General features: G+C 34.6%; 1 protein-coding gene across 3 annotated transcripts in view; it reads left to right on the forward strand.

Annotated features, from left to right (window-relative positions):
- KCNH7 (potassium voltage-gated channel subfamily H member 7) overlaps positions 1-26,077 on the forward strand; it is a 206,264-nt gene that overhangs the window by 116,321 nt on the left and 63,866 nt on the right. For all 3 annotated transcript variants that reach the window (XM_054515413.1, XM_036386642.2, XM_054515414.1), the window contains exons 3-4: positions 8,405-8,560; positions 23,643-24,071. In XM_054515413.1, the coding sequence (XP_054371388.1) occupies positions 8,405-8,560; positions 23,643-24,071 (585 nt within the window). The remainder of the gene's footprint in view (positions 1-8,404; positions 8,561-23,642; positions 24,072-26,077) is intronic.

A 26,077-nucleotide genomic window follows, 5' to 3' on the forward strand; every position in this document is an offset into this window, starting at 1 on the left:
TAATACAGCGTGCAATGCACTCAGAAACCTTACACAGGTGCAGGGATCTGGGCCCAAAATGTTCAACTGCATATGCAGAGACAGAAATATCCCCATTAACAACTCAGAGACATTGCTTTTCAGAAGTAACACTGTTTGCTACATACTTTTGGAAGAAAAAGACAACATGTAAGAGATTTTAGATTAGGTTTAGGGGCTGGAAAATTCCAAGTAACACTCATGTTTTTGCATACCCTCTTTCCAAACCTCTAGTAATGAGAACTCATCCAGAAAACTATTTCAGATCCAGCTTTCCCTCCATTATGTATGTACAAAGAGTGCACCTCTGAGAAAGATCAGCTTGAGTGTTCAAGACTGACTGTCAGAACCAGGCCTCCTGACTTCATTCTAGGTTCCTGACAAAACCCCTCTGACAAAACTCAAATGTAGTTTTTAAGGTGAGCAGAATCAGAAAGAAGAAAGCCTATCTTGCAATTTCTGGCCCAGCTGTGGTTTCAATAGAATTATTCTACAGGCAGCCTGGAATCTCAACAAATCTTTACCTTCCATGTACAGTTTTCAACATTTTTCACTCTATGCTTTTTTTGTTGGTCTTTTCTTTATGCACATGTCACTGCTTGTGTATTTTTCACCTAATTTCATTTTTTCATTCCTTGCCAAATAGTTAACTGCTCTGTATCTTCTATACATGTTTATAGATAAGCTTAAACAACAAAGCAGGAAATTTTCCTCCCATACAAAATGTTTTCAACATTTCAATTAATCACCATAGCTTATTAGTGTAGGTGTAGATATTATAATTAGGATGTTAGCAACAATTTCAGCAACCCAGTAGCCTAAGAAATGCTGGAATGAGGATTTGAACAGCATTTATCTGTCAATTTAATTATATTACAAATGGGATTAAAAGGAAAGCAAATAGATATTCATATTTGCCAGTCCAGTAATGAACATGTCCACAGTTTCCAGAGGTCAATTTTTTTCTTAGTTTGTTACTTTAACAATTCTTCCCTCACCTTTAAACAGTGTAAGTTAATACCTAACAAAATCTAAATGGTCCTATAAATCAAATCTTAGTATCAGCAACAATTTCAGTGACAGAATGAATATTTGCTAAGGAGGGTGGAGTGAAATGTCAGAGGAAGTAGGTCTCATTTAATCACTGTAAGGTCCCTAATAAATGTCAGCCAAATACATTCTTCTTGTCTCTACCCATCCCCCTTAAACATATGTAGTCAATTGAAAAGGGATATAATACATTTCAATCTAACATCTATTTTTAATTGTTCTCTGCATTGAGTCTTTCAGAATAGACAATCACACAGATATAGGAAGCATGAGCCACTCACGGTGGCTCATTTTCAGTCAGATGGAATTGGAAAATGGCGACATACAGCTCAGAAGATACAGGTGAAAGATAAAGAGAATTGTATAACCCATTGCCCAAAGTTCTGTATGGAAATTTATGAGACACAGTTTAATATTATGGGGCTGCTATCTACTAATTCAATTGTGAAAATGGGATCAAGAGTTTCTTTGAGTTATCCTTAATTTCTTCATTCATTTTTAATGCTGGTTTGATTAAAATCCTTTTCATGTCTCAGTCTTAACACCTTTAGAAGAAAGTAAAATTATACCAGTACCACCAATTACCAGTATATATATATATATATATATATATATATATATATATACACACCAGTAACCCCATTACACCAGTACTACCAATTGAAGGGCAGCAGCAGGCAGCAATTGCAATGCAAACTGGGATTCCCAGAATAGATGCTTTTTGTGCCTACCAATATAATCATCTTTAGTCTTAGTATCAAGTTTTCTCCTATTCCTTATGTGTGCAGCTACATAACAAATGCTGGGCAGGAAAGAAAGGAACATCCAAAGGTAATTCATTCCTATAAGCCACAGTTGTGACAAAATTTAAATAAGGTATTTACAAATCAGATGTCTCCAAAGGTCTAAATAAATTACACTAATTGCAAAGATTCAAAAAGCTTCAGGTACAAACAGACAAAAGCATTTGTCCAATATCTTTCTCATGGGTTTGTTACTGAATTGAACAAGTAATTATGTGGTATCTGTCTCTAGAGACATAGTTCTACATCACAAAGTGCTGGGAAATATTCTCAGGGCAGATTCAGTCCTTCTTCCACTCATTTGTATTGTATAAACAAGAAGACTAAGCTGTGAAAATCTGTTAATAAATCTTAGTTTTAGTTAACAGAAAAATAGATTTGCAAAGGTATTTGCTGTTAAAGGAGCCCTTTAGCATAAAACCATGTGAAATTTTGCATGCCTCTTTCCAACACAGCATTACAGGAATAGACTTCTTAGCATAATTTTAGAAAGAACATAAAACTTTGCATTGTTTAAAACAATATTCCTTATGACATACTGCATTGTTCCTGGCTTATGCTTGAATAGAAACAGAAAGAATTGGATTTTCAGTCCTTGATTGGTCATGTTGAGTCCCCACATCACAACACACATCATGCCTCATTATTTGACAAACTGGCTTTGCTTGAATATTCAATAGACATCCCCAGTGCAATTGTCCTTAAATGCCAACTAAACATCACCTAACACAGTGTTTGCTTAGAGTGGACTTCAAAGTGGGGGTAAATAGGCTTCTGAATTTTAAGCATAAAAGAAAGGACTTTCTTCACAGATAAGTCACAAAAACCACACAAAGCAGAGCAAATATTCCCTGGGCACTGTTTTTCTTTCAATTTCTTTTTCTTTGTCTGCAATCTTTCATGAATACAAAATGCTTTGCTATACTGGTCTCATTAATAAATTACAACCAGTCAATTTCAGGTGCATTCTTCTGCACCATTCACAGTATTTATTTTCTAAAATAAGTTTTTAAAATTTTACTAGAACCTTGACAACGCATTGGAAAAACAAAGGTTTTGGCTTCTATTAATTTTTTTAAAGTTTGGCTGAAAGTAGCTATGGAACAGCAGGAAATAAAGCCAGAATTACATCTCACACAAAGCTGTATAAAATATGAATATTCTCCCAATTCTTAGGGCATTTCAGGAATGTGAAAATCTTAGCAGCTCTGTGCAAGCAGCAGCTTTATTTCACAAGATATTGTATCCCCCCTCCCACCTTGCCTTCCAAGTAATTCCTCTACCTCACAGTTCCTGTGACTCTTCCACACTCCATATTAAAAGCTTGTCTATGTGCTTTATCTGCCAGCATTTAGTGACAAAATGGATTATAAACAGCAGTTTAGGCTAGAGAACAAGACTTTCATCAACTGCATTTCATATGGTCCCTAAGGAGCTTGTTACTATTTGTATGCTGAGCATGGTGGATAAAGCTCCCCATCTCAGCCTTCCTGAATGTCTGCACAAAGCAGGACAGTATCTCCTTTTCCAAGACTAGCACATAAATTTAATTTCATTAAATTCCCTTTATGTCCTGCCTAGAAAAGTATTACACCTTTCCAAGACCATTCCCATGCTGAAAGAAGTAGAAAGTGATGGGGAGTTTTGGCCATTAGGAAGGAAGAGGATACTGAATTTGTGAAGTTTAGGTGTCAGTAGAAAGCCATGCTTTGGCTCCTCATCCCAAAGATGAAGATTACATTATGAACAGGCAGAGATAGAGAAGGTTTTCTGATCTTCCACATTAATTCACCCTCATATTATCTCTCTTTTCTTTCCCCAACGTAGATCTTATTAATATTGGGCAAAACCCAAAAGCCATGATATGATGAAAGGACAAAGAAGGCTATAAACATGGACATAGAATAGCAAAATAAGATTGCTTATGTTTTGGAATGCATAGCATTCTTTGCATTTACAGAAGTCAACTATTACTTAACAGAGCAATATTAAGTTTTTATGTATTATAATAGCTATCACACTCTAATAATTTCACAGTAACTAGTCAAAAAAGAATCTATGAAAACAACATTTCGCTGCATTACTAACAAAACAGGAACTATGTGGACTTTTCTGTGCCCCGTTTCAGTAAAATGGTGATAGAATTAAGACAAAGCTGAGTACACAATCGAATATAAAATATATTTAACTGCATTTCTACCATAATTGGTAGTTTTAAGTTTATGCCTCTGAGAGAAGGCATTTTGAACATTTCTTTTGATGACAAAGTGAGAATCCTATTGAGGGAACTGGAGGGTATTTATTTCCAAAATAAAAATAGTGATTATTTATGAAAGTGCAAAGAATATCCAGTATCTGTCTCTTGTCCCTGTATTACCATAACATTGTGGTCTGCAGACATGTTTCATTCAGAGCTGTCTGGCAAACAGCAAACAGGATGCTCGAGATCTGGAAATGCAGAGTATCTCTGCCTCTATTTTTTGACTGTGTTTGGTCTTGTTCTAGTAGGCAGGCTGTTGTTGGCTCTTTCTTTGTTATGTTTTGATTTATTCTTTGTTATCTTCAGTTTTAAATGAGCAGATGTGGCTATGGATTGTAGAGATACCTACACTACTACACCTGTAGGTTGTAGAAGTAAAAAATTATCACAATCTCAGGAAACCTGGGTATGAGATCACTCTGCCCAGAAATTTCTACATGCATTCAGAGGACATGTTCAATATTTTTCTTTCTATAGCCCTAGTCAGTTGTCTACAGCAGTTCTAGTAACAAAAAATATCTGAGAAGTCATAAATTCTTTGGCACACGGAGCCAAGATTGGTTCCAAAATATATTGAAACCAGTCTCTGCCTTCTGGAGGCTGTCCACAAATTTGTACTGAGTGCAGGAGTCTAAATTTTTATATGGTGAAACGCAGATAGCACCTGTAAAACCCATTCAGGGCAAGAGGATTCCAGAACCATCCTGTAGAACCGTGATGAATTTTGAAAGGTTCTTGTTTTGTGAACCATGGCAATTCTTCAGAATTAGGACAATTACCTAAATGCCTCATTTTTCAGAGATCCTTTGAGCTTGGCATATAAAATGGCCTGTGAAGATTTTGTTCCCAGGAAGGCTGAATCAAATTAGTTGTTTGGGTTTGTCATTTTTCAAAGTTTACTTGTCAGAGTTTTTCATATGAGAATTTGGAGTGTCTTCACTGTTGTATTAGCTGCATTGTCTTCTCCAGATTGTTTGTAAGTGGAACTACCACAATTCTAATAAATGAATGCAGTTATATCTAGAAGATGCAGTCTGATAAAAATCTGCCCAAAATTCTTCCATACATGATCACTGAAAATGTAAAAAATGTTTATGAACCAGATTAATTGGCTTGATGTGCCTGCCTTGTACTGATCTTTTGAAGCAAGTCATCTTTAAACACTATGCAGACAGATAGATATAGAGGTTTTCCTTCATCAGAATTGCTCAAATGGTGCAATAGATCCTTGTATAACCCTACTATACCCTATAGTAGGGTATATATTTCTGAAATATTTATTGTCACTTGTGTATGTATTTTAGCAGTTACTTGTTTCACACAAGGCTGTGTGGTCTTGTGAAATCATACTATTGAATACATAACAATGGAATCATATCCACCCAGCAAAGAGGGGAGTGAAATCTGTTCTTCCCATATGATTATTTTTCCACTAATTTAACTAGGTGAAACAGTGGGCTTTACAATGTCTTAAATAAAAGTAAACAAGTCCCTATAACCATGGAATTCAAGCTGATAAGAAAATGTCTAACTTGTCCTCTATCATCTCCAATGATGAAAACAAGAGTGCAAAACAGGTATATTTCATGATTACTCCTCAGGAGTAATCATGAGAAAATTCAGATGTATTGCTGGCTATTGAATTTATTAATTATGAAGGTATTATTTTCCTAGTTGTTCTCATTAAATCATCCACTTGCCCGGTGCTGTTAGATAAGAAATGCAAATTCCAAAAACTACATTACCATTTTTATTGCTCAGTGGAAGCATGTCTTACTTTTGAAATATTCAGCATAGAGACCAAACAGGAAAAACATGCTGAGTGCAATGAAGAGCAGTGGGATGCCAGAGTGCAAATACTGAATAAGATTGTTTGTAAACAAGCTTCTTATTATTTCTTTATTGCTATCAACTCTAACAAATCAAAGCTTATCTTTGAGTTTGTCAATGTTATTTCTTTGTACCCATCTCTTCTTTTTAAATCATATTAGGATATTCCTTGGTATTTTGAATTTTGTATTTCCTTATTGTCCCTTCAATAGAATTAGATACTGAGAAGTGTATAGCAGATAGCAGTGTCTGTACTAAAGAAAAATACTAGAAATGTCAGGAACAGTGACTGCGACTGTCATTATATTTTGGTTAACTTCCACATTCCACTTTCAGTATTACAAAAAACGTAAATATTCCTTTCCTCTTAAAAAGCCTGGGTTTCTTGGAAAAATTTAGACTAATGAACTACAGTGGACTTGACTAGTCTGGTGTATTTGGTCTTCAAAGCAACCATGCTTAATTAAAACCACACATGAAACTTTCCTATTTTTTGTTCCTGAAATATATCTACATACAGCTTAAACTTTTAATCATCTGCTCTTTTTGCCATGTTCCTAAGCTGTGGACTGTTAAACAACTCCTGCATCTCCCCAGAGATGCAAATCCCTAGATACAGTACAAATGAGGTTTGTAAATTCTTTAGGGAGGAATGTTCTACACAAATGGGAAATAGTGTCATTAGTTAGCACTGTGGGAAGCATTTCAAAAGCTGAAACACCCTTGCCTTCAAAAGCAGAAAAGTTTTTAAAGTGTCCTCATCATCATCCTTTGCAAATACTGACAAACCTTTGATCCACTGCAGTGTTATTCAAAGCCATGCATGCCTCAGCCAAGCCCCACCTCCAGATATTGGGGAATACCTGCTCAGCCTATAAATTTTCATGTCAAAACCATACATATCATTTCCTTCCAAGCAAATCAATAAATATAATTTTGACTTTTTGAACTCAGTATGTATTTTGTTAGCTAAAACCACAAAGATTATTCTGAATTCTCTCTAGCCCCTCTGTTTAACCAGTCTGTGTTGCAATGGTTGGCCTGCAGCATTTCTATTTTTAGCTCTAATGGAACAGTCTTAAATTGCTTATTTTCTGTTTACTAAAGACATTGAGCTTGTAACCATGGAAACTGTGGCAAGTGCCACAGCTTAACTATTTTATTAAATGGATGGAAGTTACAGCTGCAAAACTTGAAAGGCCAGCATGTCAATTTTATACATAACTCGAATTGCCATATATACCACATTATAGCAAGTACTGCATTAAATATTAGAGGCCAGAATCTGGTCTTGGTTGTAATGATACAAATTGTACTATCTCTCTCCTCAATGGAAACAAACAACAAAAAAAAAACTTGTGTACAATCTAGATCAAGATCTGTTTTTGTCAAACTGCACAGGCTGTCAAGTTTCAGTGATTACTACATTTGAGTGCCTAAATTGCAGATGATGTACATTAAACCAGTCCCTAGTTATCATAGAAAGACCCCGTCTCACAGTTGTGTCTGCATGAAATTTTTAGCACATTATTGTATTGCTTACAGCAATCACATTATTTTTGGAACCACTATGTTCTGTAACATTAAGAGAAAGAATTAAATCAAAACTAAGGACCTTGTCAACTGAAACTTCTAAAGCCATAGTGGAAGAATTAACACAAAGAACTCCTTAAATCTGTAATTAGGTTTTTAAACAAGAACATTCTGGGCACCAGAGGTATTGAAAGTTTACACTCTCTATTACTTTTAGTATAGGCAGAGTATGCTTCACACATGTGAAAGCTAAGGTATTTTTGAATTCCTACTTCAAATTGTATATAACACTTAATTCAAACCCTTCTGAAAATTATTGAAAATTATTAGCACAGTTTAGAAGATTTTTGTGATGAAGTATAAAACAACTAACAAATAAAAATTTTAACACAAATCTAAACATTTCCCCAACGTCCCCAAAAGACTGAGAGCTAAAATAAGAATACTGGTATATTTACATCCATAAATACTTAATGCATGACTCATCCTGTGTAATAGAACCAAATGCTTGAAGAATGTTCAACATTTAGAAGAATCAGGATCTGCTTTCTTCTCAAGGACTGTGGTTGGAACAGTGTTCAGTTTTCTACTTTTGGTGTTAAATGTCTCCATATTACAAGTCCATCTATATAGGCACTTCCAGTGAACAAAAGAAACCAAAAAGTAAAATTGGCATTTCAAAGGAGACGCTTTTTGGTAAAGGTAAGGCTCCAAGAAATTATGAACAGTGGCATTTCTTTCTATGAAAACATTACTGTTTAAATCAAAGAATAATATGTTTGATGCTCAATTATTGAATTCAAATAAATACTCTTCACTGTCTGTTGGTGTAACTAGACTTACTGAAGTGAAAAAAATTATGTTTCCTTCCATTTATATATTTCTTTCTTTTTTTTTAATCCATCTGCAGGATCTACCTTCATTTGCAACACCCACATAATTCCAGTGAAAAATCAAGAGGGAGTAGCAATGATGTTTATTATTAATTTTGAGTATGTAACAGATGAAGAGAATGTGACATCTCCTGAGAAGTCCAAGCCAATATTACCATCTAAACTTGTAAATCGTAAGTTACACAATGAAATTTTTTTGCTTACCTCTACTTTTATCTGGCAAAATAATCAACATGGGCAATAGGTTAGCAAAGGATGCAATCCCACTGACTGACTCAATAATCCGAAATCATAAGAAGCTAAATGTAGCAAACCTACTGCAAGATAATAGTAAAATAATCTATCAGACCTTTGGTAGTACTAACAGCCTAGATCTTGTGAATAGTACTAGGACGTATAACTTCATAAAAACTAGAATCTTTCACATAAATGCATTACCTTTGACAAAAATCATTTACGAATGGAAACCTTAAAAAAGCATTGTGATATAACCCAGATATTTCATCTTAGTTTATTTGAAATTGGATAATTATATTTTATTCTAAAAAAATGGTGTCATTTGATTAATAGTTGGTGAAATGTGATTAAATAAGACTAGAAAATATAACAATCAGTTAAAACATAATTAAATATTCTGATTTTATCAAATTGAAGTATTTAGATTGACTTGGAAGATGGAGGGTAGATGGGTGGATGCACAGGAAATGCTTTTGCTTTCATTCCACTCTGGAGCATAAGTATCGTCAAAATCAGACAACTCAACACAAATGTCCACTTCTTATACAAGTGCACTGCGTATCTTTCTGTCCCACTATCTGCAGAACATGTGCTCTTTTGCTGACCTTCACTGTGTTCAGCAACAGCACACAATCCTTCTGCTTTACGTCGCCACTCACGTAATCTACTCTTACTACAAGAGTTCCGAGAACACATCTGTACACAGAGCATGTACAAGCTCTTAGTCAAGCACAGCATGCTCTAACAGTGAGCATTAACACTTGGAAAATACCTTTTCACAGTGAGATAATCTTTAACATTAGTACAATAAAGGAACATAAGTATTCTTATTGTTAAATCAACACTTCAGAATTCTCTATTTAAGAAATAAAGACTGGTACAATTCTTACTGTGAGAAGCAAGGAGAGAACTTTCTTGATGCAAACACTACACAGTGTCTGAAGCATCCATAGAAACCTACAATGACAGGGTACATAAGAATGTAGCAAAGGAAATTTCCATTACTGGAACCTTGCAGTCTACAAATAATTACTGTTCCCCAAATATTACATTTTTTAAAAAGTCCTTGTAAATAGTCTTTACAGTACATATTTAAAACCTTGTGCTTTTATGCTTCCTTTGTTTATTCTGTTTTGCATTGGGTGGAGGGTTTTTAATAACCAATAGAGCAGCTTTTGTTGGGATTTTTTGGGATTCGAAAATAACACTTTTTTTCTCCAAATGATACTGTTAAAATCCTATTAGGAGTATCAGAAAAATTTTAAAATTACATCAGAAAAAAATTATTATAAGTACATCAGGTAAACCCTACCCATATTCTGGTTTTGTTTTAGTATACCATGTTTTTTTGAGATTGAAACATCTTCCTTCCTTCATTTAAAAGGCAATTTTATAACATAGATAAAATTGTTCCGCTTGGCCATGCTTACTGTGGTTTTATGGACAAAATAGAAGGTAAAATACCAATTGGGTAGAAAAAACAGAGCTTCATGTCTTGAAAAAGAACATTTTGTTCTCATATCTGTGACACATCACTGTACCCTTTCAAGTGTTATCACTTGACGCATTTTAATGTGAAAAGCCACTAAAGAGGAAATCTGCAAAAAATACCCTCACTTCATCAAAACATCCTTCTCTTGTTTTGTGGTATTTACACCTGATGTACACAGGGGATTTCCTTGCTGAGAGTTCTTGAAAAGTTAATAAGCGGACCTCCAAGCTCAGTACATAACTGATCTCTCTCAGAGAGAGATCAAGGTGCAGAAGGAGGCAAGGAAAGGTGGCTTGAACCATTTTACTGCTAGTGGGTACAGCCAGATGCCAGAAACTGGCAGAAACTAGAGCAGGCACATGGCTGCTTCGTCTTCTCCCGAGCTGCTTATGGTTTCAGAGCAGACTGTTATGTGGGCCGGATGGGATGGATGGGGATACAAAATATGCTACATAGCCAAAAATTCCTCTTGGCAAGAAAGAGGCCAAGCTATGCAAAACATCCAGAAATAACTGCAAGATATTGTGTACAGTTCAATAGCGGTTTTAAACTAAAACAGAAAAAAGTCTTGAAATACAGAAAAGGCAGAGAGAGACCAATAAGCCAGAAAAAAAAAAGTCAAAAAAGGTGGATTGTTTACCAGTGAAAACATATTTTTAAAGTCATGTTCCCAGCATAAGAAAGGTACACAGCAGATTCTCCAGGAGATAGTTTTTCATCATCATACTCTATTTAGAACAGGTAAATCAGGTGATCTCTTTTCACTGGATCACACACAAAATGGACAGTAATAGGTACTGCTTCGGGGGGGGGAGGGGGGGAAGCAACAAAATCCCTTCAAATGCAGCAACTAATTAAGAGAATAAAAATAGAGAGGGAACCAGACACATAACAAGTGCAATGCATCTCTGACAACCAGGAAAAGCAACAGCTAATGACAAAAGACAAAAGATTTCAGATTACATTAACATCTACTACCCAGAAGCACACATATCATGAGATTTCTTTCCAGAGCTCCTTAGATTGAGATTTCTCAAATTAGAATGCCTTTTCAACATGAGAGGGGAGAAAAAAAAAAGAAAAAAAAAAAAAGACTGAGTCAGGTTGCAGGAGAGAAGTAAAAGTTATTAGGAAGCAAATAGATTGCAGCTATTTTCCAGTCCCTAGAAAATAAGATAACTTTTCATATTCTCATCCTTCCTCTAATGGATTTATCAAGAGTTGATCAAATTTATCAAGTGTAACTTTGAAAAGCCTTTCCTTTTTTCTAAAAGCATCTATTCTGCAGCCAACAGTCTTGAACACTACCACTTACCATAGAGTTCCTCATGACAGAAATTGCCACTGAGGTGAGCTCGGTTGATTGCAGCAGAGTGCTAATAACATTGAAGTTGTGGATGGTTGTTGATCCCTGTATGGGTCATTCACTTAAGAGTTGGACTCAGTGATACTTCCATTTCAGAACACTGTGATTCTGTAAAATCTAATGCAATGTAATAAGAAAGCATTTCATGCTGTGAAGGAAAGAGGGATTTTAATCTGTTAAAGGTCTGAGAACCCTCTGAAAAAATTAAGACCTATGGAAGACAAGTAGCATTTTTTAGGTTTAGTTCAATGACTGCATTTAGCTCTAGATAGGCAAAAATTTAAAAATTTATCAGCTGAATACTGATGGATATTTCCAACAGTGTTTGTAAGCTCTCTAGTACAAGGAACCTGTCTTTTTTTATGTGCCAGGATGATGGCTAACACAGTTAGGTTCTGATTCAGCACTGGGCTTGGCAGATGATGATAATAATAGATTAAAAAGAAAACTTATATTGCAGGAATTTGATGAGCACATTTGAGTATAAATAGAATCCTTTCTCATCTGGTGCTCGAGAGTTCCTATCTTATATGCAGCAAATGTCTGAATAGGCAGGAATGTGAAAAGTGAAGATAGTGGCTTCACAATAGCAGTGTAAAAGTTCTTTCAGTTGGTCCTTTCCTTCCCCTTATATTTGCTGGCAAGAATTTTTCACCAGTTCTCACTGGCAGCTGGAACAGTTTTTGCATACCCAAATAGTGAAATTTCAGAAGATCCTAGCATGCACTTCCTCTGTAAAAAAATCACAGCCAACTGATTTTTCACTCTTTTCTGTTTTGTTGTTTTTGTAGTTTGCAGCAATTCTATTTTCCAGTGTATGCCAGCTCCCTAGCAAAACTAAGGAAGCCTTTGTTCATGTATAATTCTTCTCTTTTTTGAGGAAAAAAGGGTATAGCCCAAAACTTTTGCCACATCTTTTCTTTTAAACTTCTAATCAAACTTAATTTAGTACTACCCCTGTTCCATCTTTGCATTCAGAGACATGCAGAAATTTCCTCTGTTCTTACTTACCCCACAACTAGATTACATCCTCTTGTCCAGTAAGAATATATTTGTACAACGTGCAATTAAAGAGAAACTTGGAGAAACTGATTTATGCTAGAGATGCCCATTTATCATTCAATCTTTCTAAGCTTTGTCTCATTTCCATATTTGAGAATTCTACTTATTATTACTTCAATTATTTTCTAATAAGTTTGCTTGGCTTTTGTGTTGCCTTTTCTTAGATTATGTAAACATTTTAGAATTCCAGAAATTAACATCTATACCAAAAGATAAAAGCATTTAATAACTTTACTCCACTTCATGTGGAACACTTGAAGACATAAATACCTGCTTTGTAAATGAAGCAATATTTGTGTAGTGCATTGAAGTGTTAACACTGATAGTTTTGAGCTACATAAGCCCTAAAAATGGATTTTACTCATCTCTAACTGTTCTTATGGACTGTTCTCTCTTACACCTTCTAAGACACTAACAGTTTCTTGATTGTCACTATAATGATATAAAATTATTCCCAAAAATGTAGTTACTAAATTTTCATGAATCTACCCGTTTGCAAAGCTGTACAAAATTTTGAACTCCAACTGAAATAATGAATAAATAATGTATATTTAGCAAGATACTCGTGGTAAAAGAGAACTCCTTTCTGTTAGATTCATTGTAAAAATGAGCACAGAGCTTTGAGTAGATTTTCTACAATGAACTAAATTAAGAAGAGATGTGATTTTAAACCACCTTTGCAAAAAATTTCTTTGAACACTAGCAAATTGTAATTTAAATTTATCAGCTAGTAACAGTTGTTAACCAAAATAACATATGAATACCCATTCAGTGTATGGTACAAACTTCATTAAAATCCTTATTATAAAGTGTTAAGATATAACTTCTGGGTGTAAATATGTCTTTTATATGAATGATTGAGGAAAGGGACCCTTAGTGTCCAATTTTATTCCCAAATCTCTCAAACATTCCACTGTGGCATGTCCATCCACTCCATTATTTTATGAGGAGTTTTTACAGCAATTTACAGAAGTAGTGGCATAAATTACTATTTGCTCATAGCACCTGATTCTATTCCTCAAAGCTGTGAAATACTTCTTGTCTGTAAAACACTTCTTGTCTGTAAAACTAATGACTACAAGATATCAAAATCAACCATGACATACACTGAACTCAGAAAATCAACAGCCAGCTCAAACTGAAGAAATCCATAGTTTGAGGATCCTGAATTCAATATGAAGAATGTTGCTACAATTTTCTACTCAAAAGAGACCATTTGTGGGATTGCAATGAGAAAAACCTTTCAGAAATTAATTCTGGGTTGTCTTCATTTTCTGCTCCACCTAGAGCATTCTACCTTTTTACTGACCTATAATGCTTTTTCTAACATTTAATCCAGTCCTGTCTAGATCACAACTTCTATTAATCAGTAGGATAAAACAGCTAGTCAGATGAGGTAACTTTATCACAAGTTTTATTCTTTTAATTTCAAAACAGTTTGACTAGCTAGAAGTACTAATTTATAAGCTAAATATTGGTTCCCAAACACCATGTTAATTACCTCATGGGAGAAAGTCCTAAAAGTTATTTGATTAAACATGTAATTGCATTCTGCCAAAGAGAGATGTTTCAGGATTGTCTTATCATTTTATCATTTCAAAATCTGTAAGCCTAATAAAGACACTCCAGAATAATTCCTTGCATTTCTTTCTGTGAAGGAAATGAGAGGATCTGTTATGCATCCAATAAATGGAAAATAACCTTTTTTGGATAAGGTTCAAATAAAATGAAGAGGCTAATAATATTCTTAAAACGGCCAAAACTATAATCAGAAAACCTTTGAAACAACTTCTTCAAGGTGCTTACTCTTTTGCAAGTTTTCCTTTTTCCTGGCCCTAGCCATGGAATTACATCTGAGAAGTAGAGAACACTATACACTGATGTAAACAAAAACAATTGCAATTTAAATTTTCCTACTAGTAAAAGAGCTAGCTTAAAAACACAGTATTTACTTTCCTCTGTGCAGAGCACTTTGCTATATAAGTAAATACTGCAGTTTAGTGGAAGGCAAGCATATATTTTTAGTCCTAGAAATATTAGGACTGCCATGTTGTCATGAAATACTGCATACTGCTTGATGCATGCAATTTTGCCTTGTAGAATATGGCATGTATAAGTAAGAGTAAGCCTCTGACTTTGCCCAAAATGTAATGAGAAATTTGTCCAGGATCTTATTTTTAGCTGCACCACTGGAAACAAATTCATATTCAGTGAGGGCTAGTCAAGAAAAATTGTGTTCAGGAGGACAAAGGTTTCTATTTAGCCAACCAGCAACATGGTTCTGAAAACCCCAGTGCCAATTATGTGTATTTGTCTCCAAGGTAAGTTACAGTAAATATTAGGCAAACTGAAACAGTGTTGAACTCCTAGCAAAGGAATATGGCCAAACGCCAATCACCAGTAAAAGACAGAAGAACCTCTGCTATTACCACCTTCAATGCTCCACAAATACCTAACTGCCTAAATTAATAGAACAGCCACTGAGATAAATGATTTTTCTTAGTCTTCTTTTGCAGAGAATTATGAGTGGGGTAGCTCTACTTCTGTTTCCTCATGATGGCTGCTATTGGGGCTCAGCTCAGAAAGGAAGCCTCCCTGGATTCCATGTACTGTAATTAGCTGTTTAAAATACAGCCTCACCCAGCTACGATCACAGAGCTATTTTGCCATGTCTTGAAAAACATTCAGTAAAAAAAAACCAATCTCTGCTTAAAGAGATTGAAAATGAGAGAGTGACACAGCTTTCAGTAGCTTTCAGTGGAGGCAACTTATGCATACCACACAGGTCTTCCAATGATATATTTTTATTAATTTTTAACAGGTCTCCTATCCAGCTGTTCCTTTCAGGACATTTAAAACAGGGGGGTTCTGTGAGGTAATTTAAAGGCTAAGATAATGATTTTCTGAAGTCATCCCACATTATAATACATACCCTCAGGAAAGTATAAAGGTAGTGAGTTTTACTTCATTCTCTGATGGAAGAAAGAGACACGTCTCTATTATTCATAATAAGAATTAGCACAGAGAACTTAACACATCTGTGTGCTTGCCAAATTGAATTATAGTTTTTGACCTTGAAGAGGAAAAAATCAGAACTATCAATGTATCTCAAGCTTAGACAAAAATGACTGTACTAGAAAGCAGGAAAATTTCCAAAGGATTTGAGAAGATTTTAGATGGATGTTTACAAGAAATATGTTTTTTTATTTATAGCCTTCAACCTGAAAAGCCTTGCTTTAGAATAAGCAAACGAAGTAGATCCGTAGATAAAAATAAGGGAGTTTACCTCCACCATGTCTTACTTCTCAAGCATAGAATCCTATCATTATTACTTGATTGTTTTAAGCATCCAGGCAAGTTGGGCACTTCAAAACCTGAGAGGAACTGGCAAGGACGCATAGTCTGAAGAGCTCTTGCCATAAAGAGCTGAAAAAAGTGAGGCCTATCAGTAAAATTAAACTCAGCTCATATTCTGAACAAGAGTCAGTGAATAAAGTCTATTCTTCTAAAGAAAAATATGAATTCTTCAACTTTCAGTAAGTTTCATCCAAATAAAATTGTCATTGTCAAGCAAAAAATTTTCCATTAATTAGAAGTTCCATTTCATGAGAAATAGCATATTAGTACACCTACTTTAGTTTTCTGTCTGGAACCTTAGCCAACTTCAAAACTTGGTAATTGGAAACATATATTGATTTTGTAATTATTAAATATTTCTTAATTGAATACTTCTTAAATTTTCTAAATAAAAGCCAATGGACTTTCAGAACAATTATTTTGCATATTACATATATTGTCTTTGAATTTAAGCTACCTGAATTTGCTTCTAAAATATGTGGAAATTTGATATTCTGCCTTCTTTTCTTAATAGTCTGGTTTTCTTATGAATCTGTTTCAAGCAAAAGCTTTTTGTAAATTTAGTTTAACTGTATTTCAGATGGTAACAACCTTTCAAGTGGCTCTTCTTCAGGTAAATCTATCTTCTAAAATTCTGTCTACAAACGTCCTTTTATTGCTTTGTTCTGGCTATATTGTTTCAAGATCTCATTACACTTTATATATTTCTAGAAGAGTGCAAGTCATAATATGGCTCTTGCTCTCACTGTCTGAATATTTATTTCTGCAAAAATATAGATATAAAAGGTAAACTATTAAATTTAGTATAATTATATGACATATAAAAACCAAATTTAATGATACTTCTCATCCTATTATTACTGAAAGTTGCAGTATGCAGAGCATAAAAAACTTCAATCAATATATGAGACAAAACACATTGCAGAAATGGATAGTGGTTTATGAATTCAGTGTTAAAACATAGAAAACATCTTCAGGCTTCCTGTCTCAGAGAAAAGCAATATTTTTTATCCTATGAAGCCTGGCAGCCAAGGTGATGAAGGGCTGAGAACTTCTTGAGAGCCTGGTTTAATAGACAGAATAAATTCTTTTTCTCTGCTGCCAAAAAAACCACCATAGTCATACCAAGACAGCTAAATATTGTGCTAGGTAATAAATAATTTAGATATAATATTTTCTGTGATGCTTGCTCTTTTTTTTCATTGCAGTTATTTACTTCTTTTTTTCTTTCATACAGAATTCTAATCATATTTAAGAAATAAAAATGCAAGAAGTAAAATCTCTTTCTGAGAGGACAAAAAATTATTTTTTCATACAGCTTTTTTACAAAAGCACTTCAATTCCTGTAAGTTAATGAATAAGATAAAGTAAATGACATTTGTATCGACAAGTGGAAGAAAAACATGTAAATGTACCAATTGGTATTAACATTCAAGGATATCAAGATTATAACTTTTGAGGGACACCCTGTTTACATTGTTCTGACTAAATTCACTCATCAACCACACACACTAGAGCCTCACAAGCAGTCAGAGGCTTCATTCCCTTCCTTTCATATTCTGACAGATTCCTATGTGCAGATATCAAAGTAAAATCTTTCTCACTTACAAGAGAACATAAAGATTGCTGGTTTCTTATACTGGTAGAAGACACATGCAACCTTAAATTTTACAGAAAACTAAAAGAAGTGCCAAAATTAAAGGAGACCACACCAGAGGATAAAAAATATAAGGGTATTCAGTGTCTGAGAATTATGAGTTCTAGCTTATAATGTTAATAATAGCATATGCCTTGTTTTTTCCTTCTGAAAATAAATTATTTAATGAGCAGAGCAAGAAAATTATCCACTTAAGTATGCTTCAATATGTTTTGGGCAAAAGAACTGAAGAACCCATAACTGTCTCTTTCTGTAATTCTTTGTCCCAAGGCCTGCTCTGCCCAGACAGAAAATAAGGCATTATCACATGAGTTGCTAGATGGTATTTCCAAGCCTTTGAGCAGCAATTCAATAACTATCTGTGACATATTTCTGATAACCTAAATCCTGGAATTCTGTGACATTCATTTATGAGAAAATATTTCAGCAAAGGTCTGACTTGTGCTACTATTGTGAAAGTAATTTTGCTTTTTCTTTGGGGAAGGTTTCAGAATAAAAGTATTATAGAATTAGCCCATGCTCTGGAGGACAATCTGTAATAATTGACCTATCTTACCTGCCCCTGTGAAGGAAATCTGTTTATGATAGGTTGATCATTGCGGATATGTATGTTCTATTCTTTAATCTTAGATATTGAAAAAGCAACATATGTTTCATATTATAGCCAGACCAGTCACTCAATATTGTAAAACTATCCAAGACCTGATTTTCTTCAACACCCTAGCACAGACAACAGGTTGTACAGAAACATGAGCAGCTCACTTTTGTTCATCTCTCAGCTCAGGAGAAGTGGCATATCACATCAGAAAACAGTTCTGACAGTTTCTACACCTCACATAGACAACCTTCTGCAAACTCTTTGTATATTTGAGCTCCTTTGATTTGATTTTGGAAAGTCTAAATCTAGAGAATGTTGAGACAAATACACTAAATCTAGCTGCCAGCTAGACCAGTCAATATTTTTCCTTTTGCTTTCACATTCTGGGGTTTGGATAACTGCTTTGCATCAGCATGAAAATAACAATACTACTAGTGGTGCTACAAGAGCTGAGCAATTCTTTGAGGAGTCATCACAATTTTTCAGCAGCCATCTCTTAGGATTACCCTTCTTCAGTGCTTGGGATAGTATTGCAAGAATCCCATTGACATAGGCTAAACAAACCTTGGGACATAACACAGCATCTACCACTACCCAGAGACCACTAAAGAAATTACAGAGAAGGTAAAAGTCTCTCAGTTGCAGGCATTTCTCTGACTTAACCACTGTGTCTTGTAAGTAAATATACATTTTCATCACTAGAAATTTGGGGAATACCTTCACTATATCAAGGCAACGATCAGGCCAAATATAATTTCCCTTTCTTTTTATGAAATAGTTTCACAGAACAGACACAAGAATCACTAGCCATGTAAGTGTATTGGGTTACAAAAGAAATCCTTGTTCAGATATTTTTGCTGGAATCGTCTTGTATTGATGGGGCAGAAAATTTGCAATCATGATTGTAGCTGTTGATAAGGTCTTTTGGGAATTAATTTTCATTTTTCCTTTTTTTTTCTGACACAAAATTCCATATGGTTGTATTCAGTGTCTAAGAATAACAATTTTCTATTAATGTTAGCACTTCTTATTGCAATACATATGGAAAAACAAGGATATTAAGTTTTCTTATCAAGATAGGATTTTTCCCTGCATTTTTCCCCAAAACTATTAATCTAAACATTTTCTTTCCATGAATACTAAGTCTTCTCTTTTGATCTCCCAAAATATGAGACAGAATTAAAAAAGGATTCCCAAACACAAAAAAAGTTGATTTGCATTTGAGACTTTGGACACAATTCTATCTGCAAGAGTTTAGAAGAGTCCTATATCATCTACAGTGATATTTTTGGACTGAGTTGTACTATTCAGAAACTTTAACAGCTGAGATGGCACAGAGAATAAGTGCAACCAGCAGATTAACTCATTTGCAAATAACTTATTCAATAAAGTGAGGTATAAAGGAGGAGGTGGAATGTACACCTGGAATTGTGATTCAGACTCAACTGCTTTCCTCAATTGATCTTAGGAAGACACAATCATACAAATCTCTGACTCAGCATTAAGAAGAATTTGGCAATCTAGTCTTTAATAAACATAAGGATTTTAATGTAATATTATCTCTGAATTCATAGTAAATAGCCAGTTGCATCTGAAACGTGTTTGGGAATTGTAACCCAAGATTCATCTGCTCTGACATCATGCTTAGACAAAGCAGGGGCTGTCGATTACAAAACAAAAGATTTCACCCCATAGGCAGGAGGCCAGGAAAGCTTCCACTGGCACTTTTATTTTATACTGGGACAGCAGGCCTGAGGCCTGAATGAATTTGCTTCGTGACAAATTGTGTTATTACAGTTCCTTGCTCAGCTCAGATCAGTAAACTACACAAATTCTGAATGGGCCCTCTGATATCTTTAGCTACAGGAGAGAGATGAATGTTCAACACACCATGTAGCTCATTACCTGCTCACTGAATAATAGCAATACTCCTTCTCTTAGGAATACTCAAATTAAAAAGCAGGAAATAGGGTTTGAGACTATTTATTACAGTATATAGAAGAAAAGCAAAAAGCTGCTCATCTAAGTTTTCTATTTTATGCCCAAAATTCTTAACAAGAAGCAAAACTCTCACTGAGTATTCTTTCCAGCTGAACTGCAGTTAGACAGCTAAATCAGTAATGCAGTATAACGTGGTCATATTAACGTGGTGAGGCAGAAAAGACCATCTGCAGCACCATGAATATGACTAAAATAGAGTGCCAACAAAAAGCCCTGAATAGTGTCTAATGCCAGAAATCCTTATGAATGGTGTTTTTAAGAATTTCAGAGTAATTGATAAAAAAGAGAATTATAGTATTTTTTTTCACTTTGGATGCAATAAGCTTTCAGAATTTATTTATAAGCACCTTTACAGCTCAATTCTATGTGGATTAAAAAAATATATTTTTTTAACATTCTTCACTAATTTTAAATGTGAGCAGTTGTAGTGTTCAAGCTTGCTTAGTAAGTTAGAAGAAATCTACACACTCCCAAGATTCACGCTGGTGAATATCACTGTGTAGACTGAAAACTGACACTTTTAACTGCTGTTTTAAAGATGCATGACTCTGGTTTATGTAACAGAGATTTCTGTCTATTTTACTGTTGTGTGTATATGCTTGGAGTGATAAACTCAATGCTAAATATTTGGAATTCAACAAACTTTTTCAAAAATTGTCAAGGACAAAAAAGTACTATCATTACATGGATTTATATTTTAAAGTAGGGAAAATGGTGGAAATAAATCATCAGATTTCTAAACACTTGGATGTTATCAATAGACTCACAGGTTTTTTATTTTAGAGTACACTTTTCAATTACTTTGATAAAAAGGGTTCTAACAACGAGGTGAGAATGTAAAAAAATTATTCAGACTATTACATGAGATTCAAAGACCTATCCAAGGATGCTGAGTGGCCTAGTGATAAAATAACAAAAGCAATTTTTTTGCAGACGCAATATTAGAGACTAAATTATCTATTACCAAACAACAAAAAAATTTCTCAGCTGTTGCAAAAATATCTTAAATTAGCACAGTTAGAAAAATAATTCAAAAATGCAATTAAATATTGGTAATTGTAAGGAAGTGAACTAAGGTCAAAACAAAAAGCCATTCTTTCACTGCATTGATCCTATGTCTGGGAGTAGCTCAGTAGTGTAATCCATTATCAAAAAGGATTACATCAGAAATAAAAAGTAACTGAGAAGAGTGAGAAGTATGTTCAGAGGTACACAATACAGTTACACAGGCATTCTTCAGCCTGCAGAACAGGTATACAGAGAGCAATTCAGCAGATGCATTAAAAGCTGTAAATATATTAAGACTATATTGAGACTATAAAAAGGGAATAATTATTAGCTGGTTTCTATAGGAACTAGAACCCTCCCAAATGTCACTATAGGACACGAAAGAACACAAGCTCACACCGCTGTTCTCAAGGTGAAGAAAAAAGGGCGGTTTATTTTATGACTCCAACATTTATAGTTTTCCAAAAGTGACAGCGGATTGGAGGGTGACAGTGCCACCTCTCCAATGACACTGGTCCAACCAACAGTCTATCAACTTTCTCCTCCTCCATAAAGGAATGCAAAACAATGAGTTATTCACAGAAAGTGTGTGAGAAAGTTCACTACATGAATGTCAACATCAGAAGGCTTAGAAAATCTTAAAAAACGAGCGTGACACCCAAAGGCATCAAATGTATAGCAAGTAAGGGGAAGTACTTTTCACAAACATATGCTAAAATTATGGAGTTTTATTGTATAGAATGCTTTGCAGATCAAACTACAACCATTTTATAAAAGCACTGAGACAAATTCATAGAAGAAAGGTACGCCAAACATTCAGTTTGTGGTTTGAGCAAATAACCTCTAGCTCAGGAATTTTCTGAAATTCAGATAGCTAGAAACTGAGTAAATTTATTGAGAGAAATAACACAATGTAGTGACTCTAAATTTTTTTCTTCATGTATCCACCACTGGAAAGTATCAAGGTCCAACAGTGTGCTAGGTGGACCTTTGGTGTCACCTAGTACAGCAGCTATAGGTCTTAGATAGGTTTTCCTGAGCAGGGTACTCTCACCTTCATTCATTTAGAATTCAAAATACAATTCCATATTCAATACTAAATATATAGGACATCATTTTAAAACATTAAACGATTAAGCTGGGTCATCTATTTTTCTCCAATTACTGTCTGCCTTAGGCATAAAAGAAAGACTATTTCAAAACATGTCAGTATCAAATGATAGATTACAGTGGTAAATATTAATAAATGTTAGGTAGCTACAAATTCTGGCAATTTAAACTGACTGAAAAAAAATCTTATCCCAAACTGAACTTCTTATCCCAGAAATAGAGAATAAGAATATACTTAGAAATTTTCTCCAAGAAATCATTTCACTATTGATTCACTGTTGAAAACATTTATGTAGCAAAGCAATGAGATACAAAAGTTATTTATAAATAAGTCAAACTGTTTATACAATCATACCTGATCATTTCAAATTTTTAATTATTTTATTTTGTTAAACTTTCTTTAGCATTGTTTTTTTCTAAACTGTTTAATATGTTTTCTGTACATCTGAAGTCCCCATGCCTCCATCTGTGAGTTGTATTACACCAAACCTAACAATATTTGTTATTTAGGTTTGGTTTTTTAGAAGGGTATTCTGTAAATTCTGCAATTCTTCCACTATAGTTTCTTTCTATGCACCATGTTATACTCTTCCTCTCAGCTACTGACATTTCTTACCATTACACAAAGTGTTAATTTTCCACACACTCAGGATAGTCTCCCCTGCCATTCAATACATCAAACCTAACTCAGCCCATCGCATGCAAATGTAAGCAATAATTGCATTGTATTGGTGCAACTGATGCTTGAAAGCTGTGTCACTCTTTTTTCTTTGCTTTGCTCCTTTACTTTTCATTTTAAACTTGTTAAAACTGCTTCACCTAATCATCAGATGTAAGTATTGGAGAGGATTGTAGCAAAACTGATATACAGCTTATTTCTCTATCCTAAGAAATTAGCCTTGGTATCTTCCTGTTTAACCTGTAGCAAATAAATGCATATATCAGCAGTACATTTATAAGCACACGAGGTTCCACTAGTATTAGAATCCACAAATATCTATTTCAGGATAACAACTACCAAGCTAAGTGTTAGATATATTCTGGCAGTCTGTTATAGATACATAGATTTTTAATTTAGAAAGGATCGTCTGAACCTCAGAGCTTTTAAAATAGGCTGTAGAATTAATGCTGTTATTCCCATTCTAAGCTCAAAAACTTAGGTCTAACTGAATTATGAAATCTTTTAAGATCCCAACTCTAACAAACTTGGAGTTATATTGTATTTGTATATTTACACATTTCATTACTAATAATTTTAATTTATTAGGAATAGCTACTATCATTCATTGTAAGTGAAAAAAGGTTGATTTTAATGACCAGACACTAATGCGTAACATTTTCTTCTGTTTCTGTGTATTTACATATAGGCAGACTTTTTGGGTTCCGGCTACCTGGATTGAGACTTCTAACCTACAGAAAGCAGTCCTTACCCCAGGAAGACCCCGATGCAGTCATAATCGATTCATCCAAGCACAGCGACGACTCAGTGGCAATGAAGCACTTTAAATCACCTACGAAAGAAAGCTGTAGTCCCTCAGAAGTGGATGATACAAAAGCACTGATTCAACACAGTAAATGTTCACCTTTGGTTAATATATCTGGACCTCTTGACCACTCATCACCTAAGCAGCAGTGGGACAGACTTTACCCTGACATGATACAGACAAGCAATCCACTAACCCATTCCAGATCAAAGGAAAGTATTTGTAGTATACGGAGAGCCTCTTCAGTACATGACATAGAAGGCTTTAATGTCCATCCCAAGAACATTTTTAGGGACCGTCACGCAAGTGAAGGTATGGTAGAAAGTCAATCACTATTCTCTGATGTACTAAAAAAGGATTATTTTCAATATTTCATAGTAATAATCATCACTTTGTAAACAAAGCTAAATATAATGACTCAATGGTGCATTGAAAATATTAAGGGCCCAAATATGCCAGGTTTATGTACACTAAATATTGTTTTCCATTTTCAAGGAGACTAATGGTATCATGGTGTTGATCTTCTCTATAGGGATATAGCAAATATTGGGGCCAGCATTCCTAAATCTAATATTGGGGTTTGGGGGGAAAAATCAGGTGATCAAATTATAATTGCATGTACTGTTCTCTCCTATACTTACAGATATTAGATTGTCTTTGATTGTATGAAATCCTACTTCAGAGACTGATAAGTTTATTTCTCTTAAATCTGTAATGTGCAGATTTTACATTCACTGATCCAACACTGAGACATGCTTTTTCTCTCATGCTGAAGAAAACATCTTCAGCAACTCCATGCTTTGTGTAATGAATAGTGAAATACTTAGTGAAATTGTGAAATGCTCAGTGTAAACTTCATTTAAGTGTGATTTTCTCCTTGTGCTATTATATTAATTTTTCATTGTAGTAGTTCCCAAATGGCCATTCTTCATCCAGTTACACATCTATGAAAATGTGTAAAAGTCAGTTTGAATATTAAATATCTTTGATTACAGTGGTTGAAAGCTAATGCATAAATTACCACATAATTTTAATACTTGGAAAATGAAGGAGCAAAAATTTCTATCTCCATTTTATGGAAAAACTTTTTTCAAATGTTAAGTACTAATGAAAATGATTTCTACTATGAGGAGTCAATAATCCAATTGAACTCCAAAGGCCTCTCCTGCAATGCGATCATTTAGAGTGTAAATCGACAAAACACTCTCACTCTGTTTCCACTGTGCATAAACTACAAAATAATAGAGAACCAGGCCCTAATTTATGTCATACATAGTCATTCTAGAAAAATTCAGCAGAAGAGAGGATGGCTCTCAGAAAGGCATTAGGATTAGTAACCATCCTTGATGCCACCTGCTTACAATCATGTTAGAATTGCACACCTTATGCTGAAAAGATGTTTAAATTTATCCAGCAAGTCCTAATTGCCTAACTCAACGGTGAGCCATAAAATCCTCTTATTGCCATAAAATTATTCATGCAAGTTAGGCAACCAAGATTCAGCTTAAATCATCTGCTCCAAGCTTGCAGTTTCTGAACAGGGAGAATGCAAAACCCTAAGTACAACAAGTAAAAGTAAACTACAGTCCCAAAGGGCTCAACTCTTACCAAAGGAAACATACGGTTAACATATTTTCCCATTCCAATTTTATTTTGAGTTTTCCTAAATCATTCAAAAACTACTACTCTATCTGAAAATGCAAGTCAGGATTCAAATTTTTCCTACCCTTTCCAGTTCAAAAAATATTAATTGAATCAGTAAAGCAGAATTCTGAAAGAAGAGAATAACATTACTTAGCTTAATACTAACTAGGGTAATTTACTTGCAGTCAAATTTTAAGATAATGCAATTGAGAATATAAATTATTTCATGTGTTAAATTAATTTATGCAGCCTTGTTGTCTATCACTTTAAAATTATCTTCACTGTGCCTATTATATGCCAAAAGTTATTACAGTAAAAATGACAGCTTAGCATTTTAAATTCATTTGAGTGTACTGGATCAAATTCCATTATCAATTTGCCTATATGACAGCAAAAGCAACAGGGCAGGAACTGTGTCCTACACTCACCATCCAAAATGCAGCCAAGCCAGCCTCATCTGAAACACCAGCAATCCAGATTCTGCAGTCAGGTACAAGTTCAGAAATGTTATTGTCTTCAGAAAGTGGACTCAGCAAGATCACTGCAGCCTTCTGAAACAGCAGCAGGCTTTAGAGCCCAGCTTAGCCTAATCTCCAGTACTGCTACAGATGCCTGGCCCAGGAAGGCACTGGCCTGGGAGGAACTAAACCCCCTTCCCCTGATGTGCTGTGCTC

Source organism: Molothrus ater, chromosome 7 (assembly GCF_012460135.2).
Source record: "Molothrus ater isolate BHLD 08-10-18 breed brown headed cowbird chromosome 7, BPBGC_Mater_1.1, whole genome shotgun sequence".
Classification (NCBI taxonomy): domain Eukaryota; kingdom Metazoa; phylum Chordata; class Aves; order Passeriformes; family Icteridae; genus Molothrus; species Molothrus ater.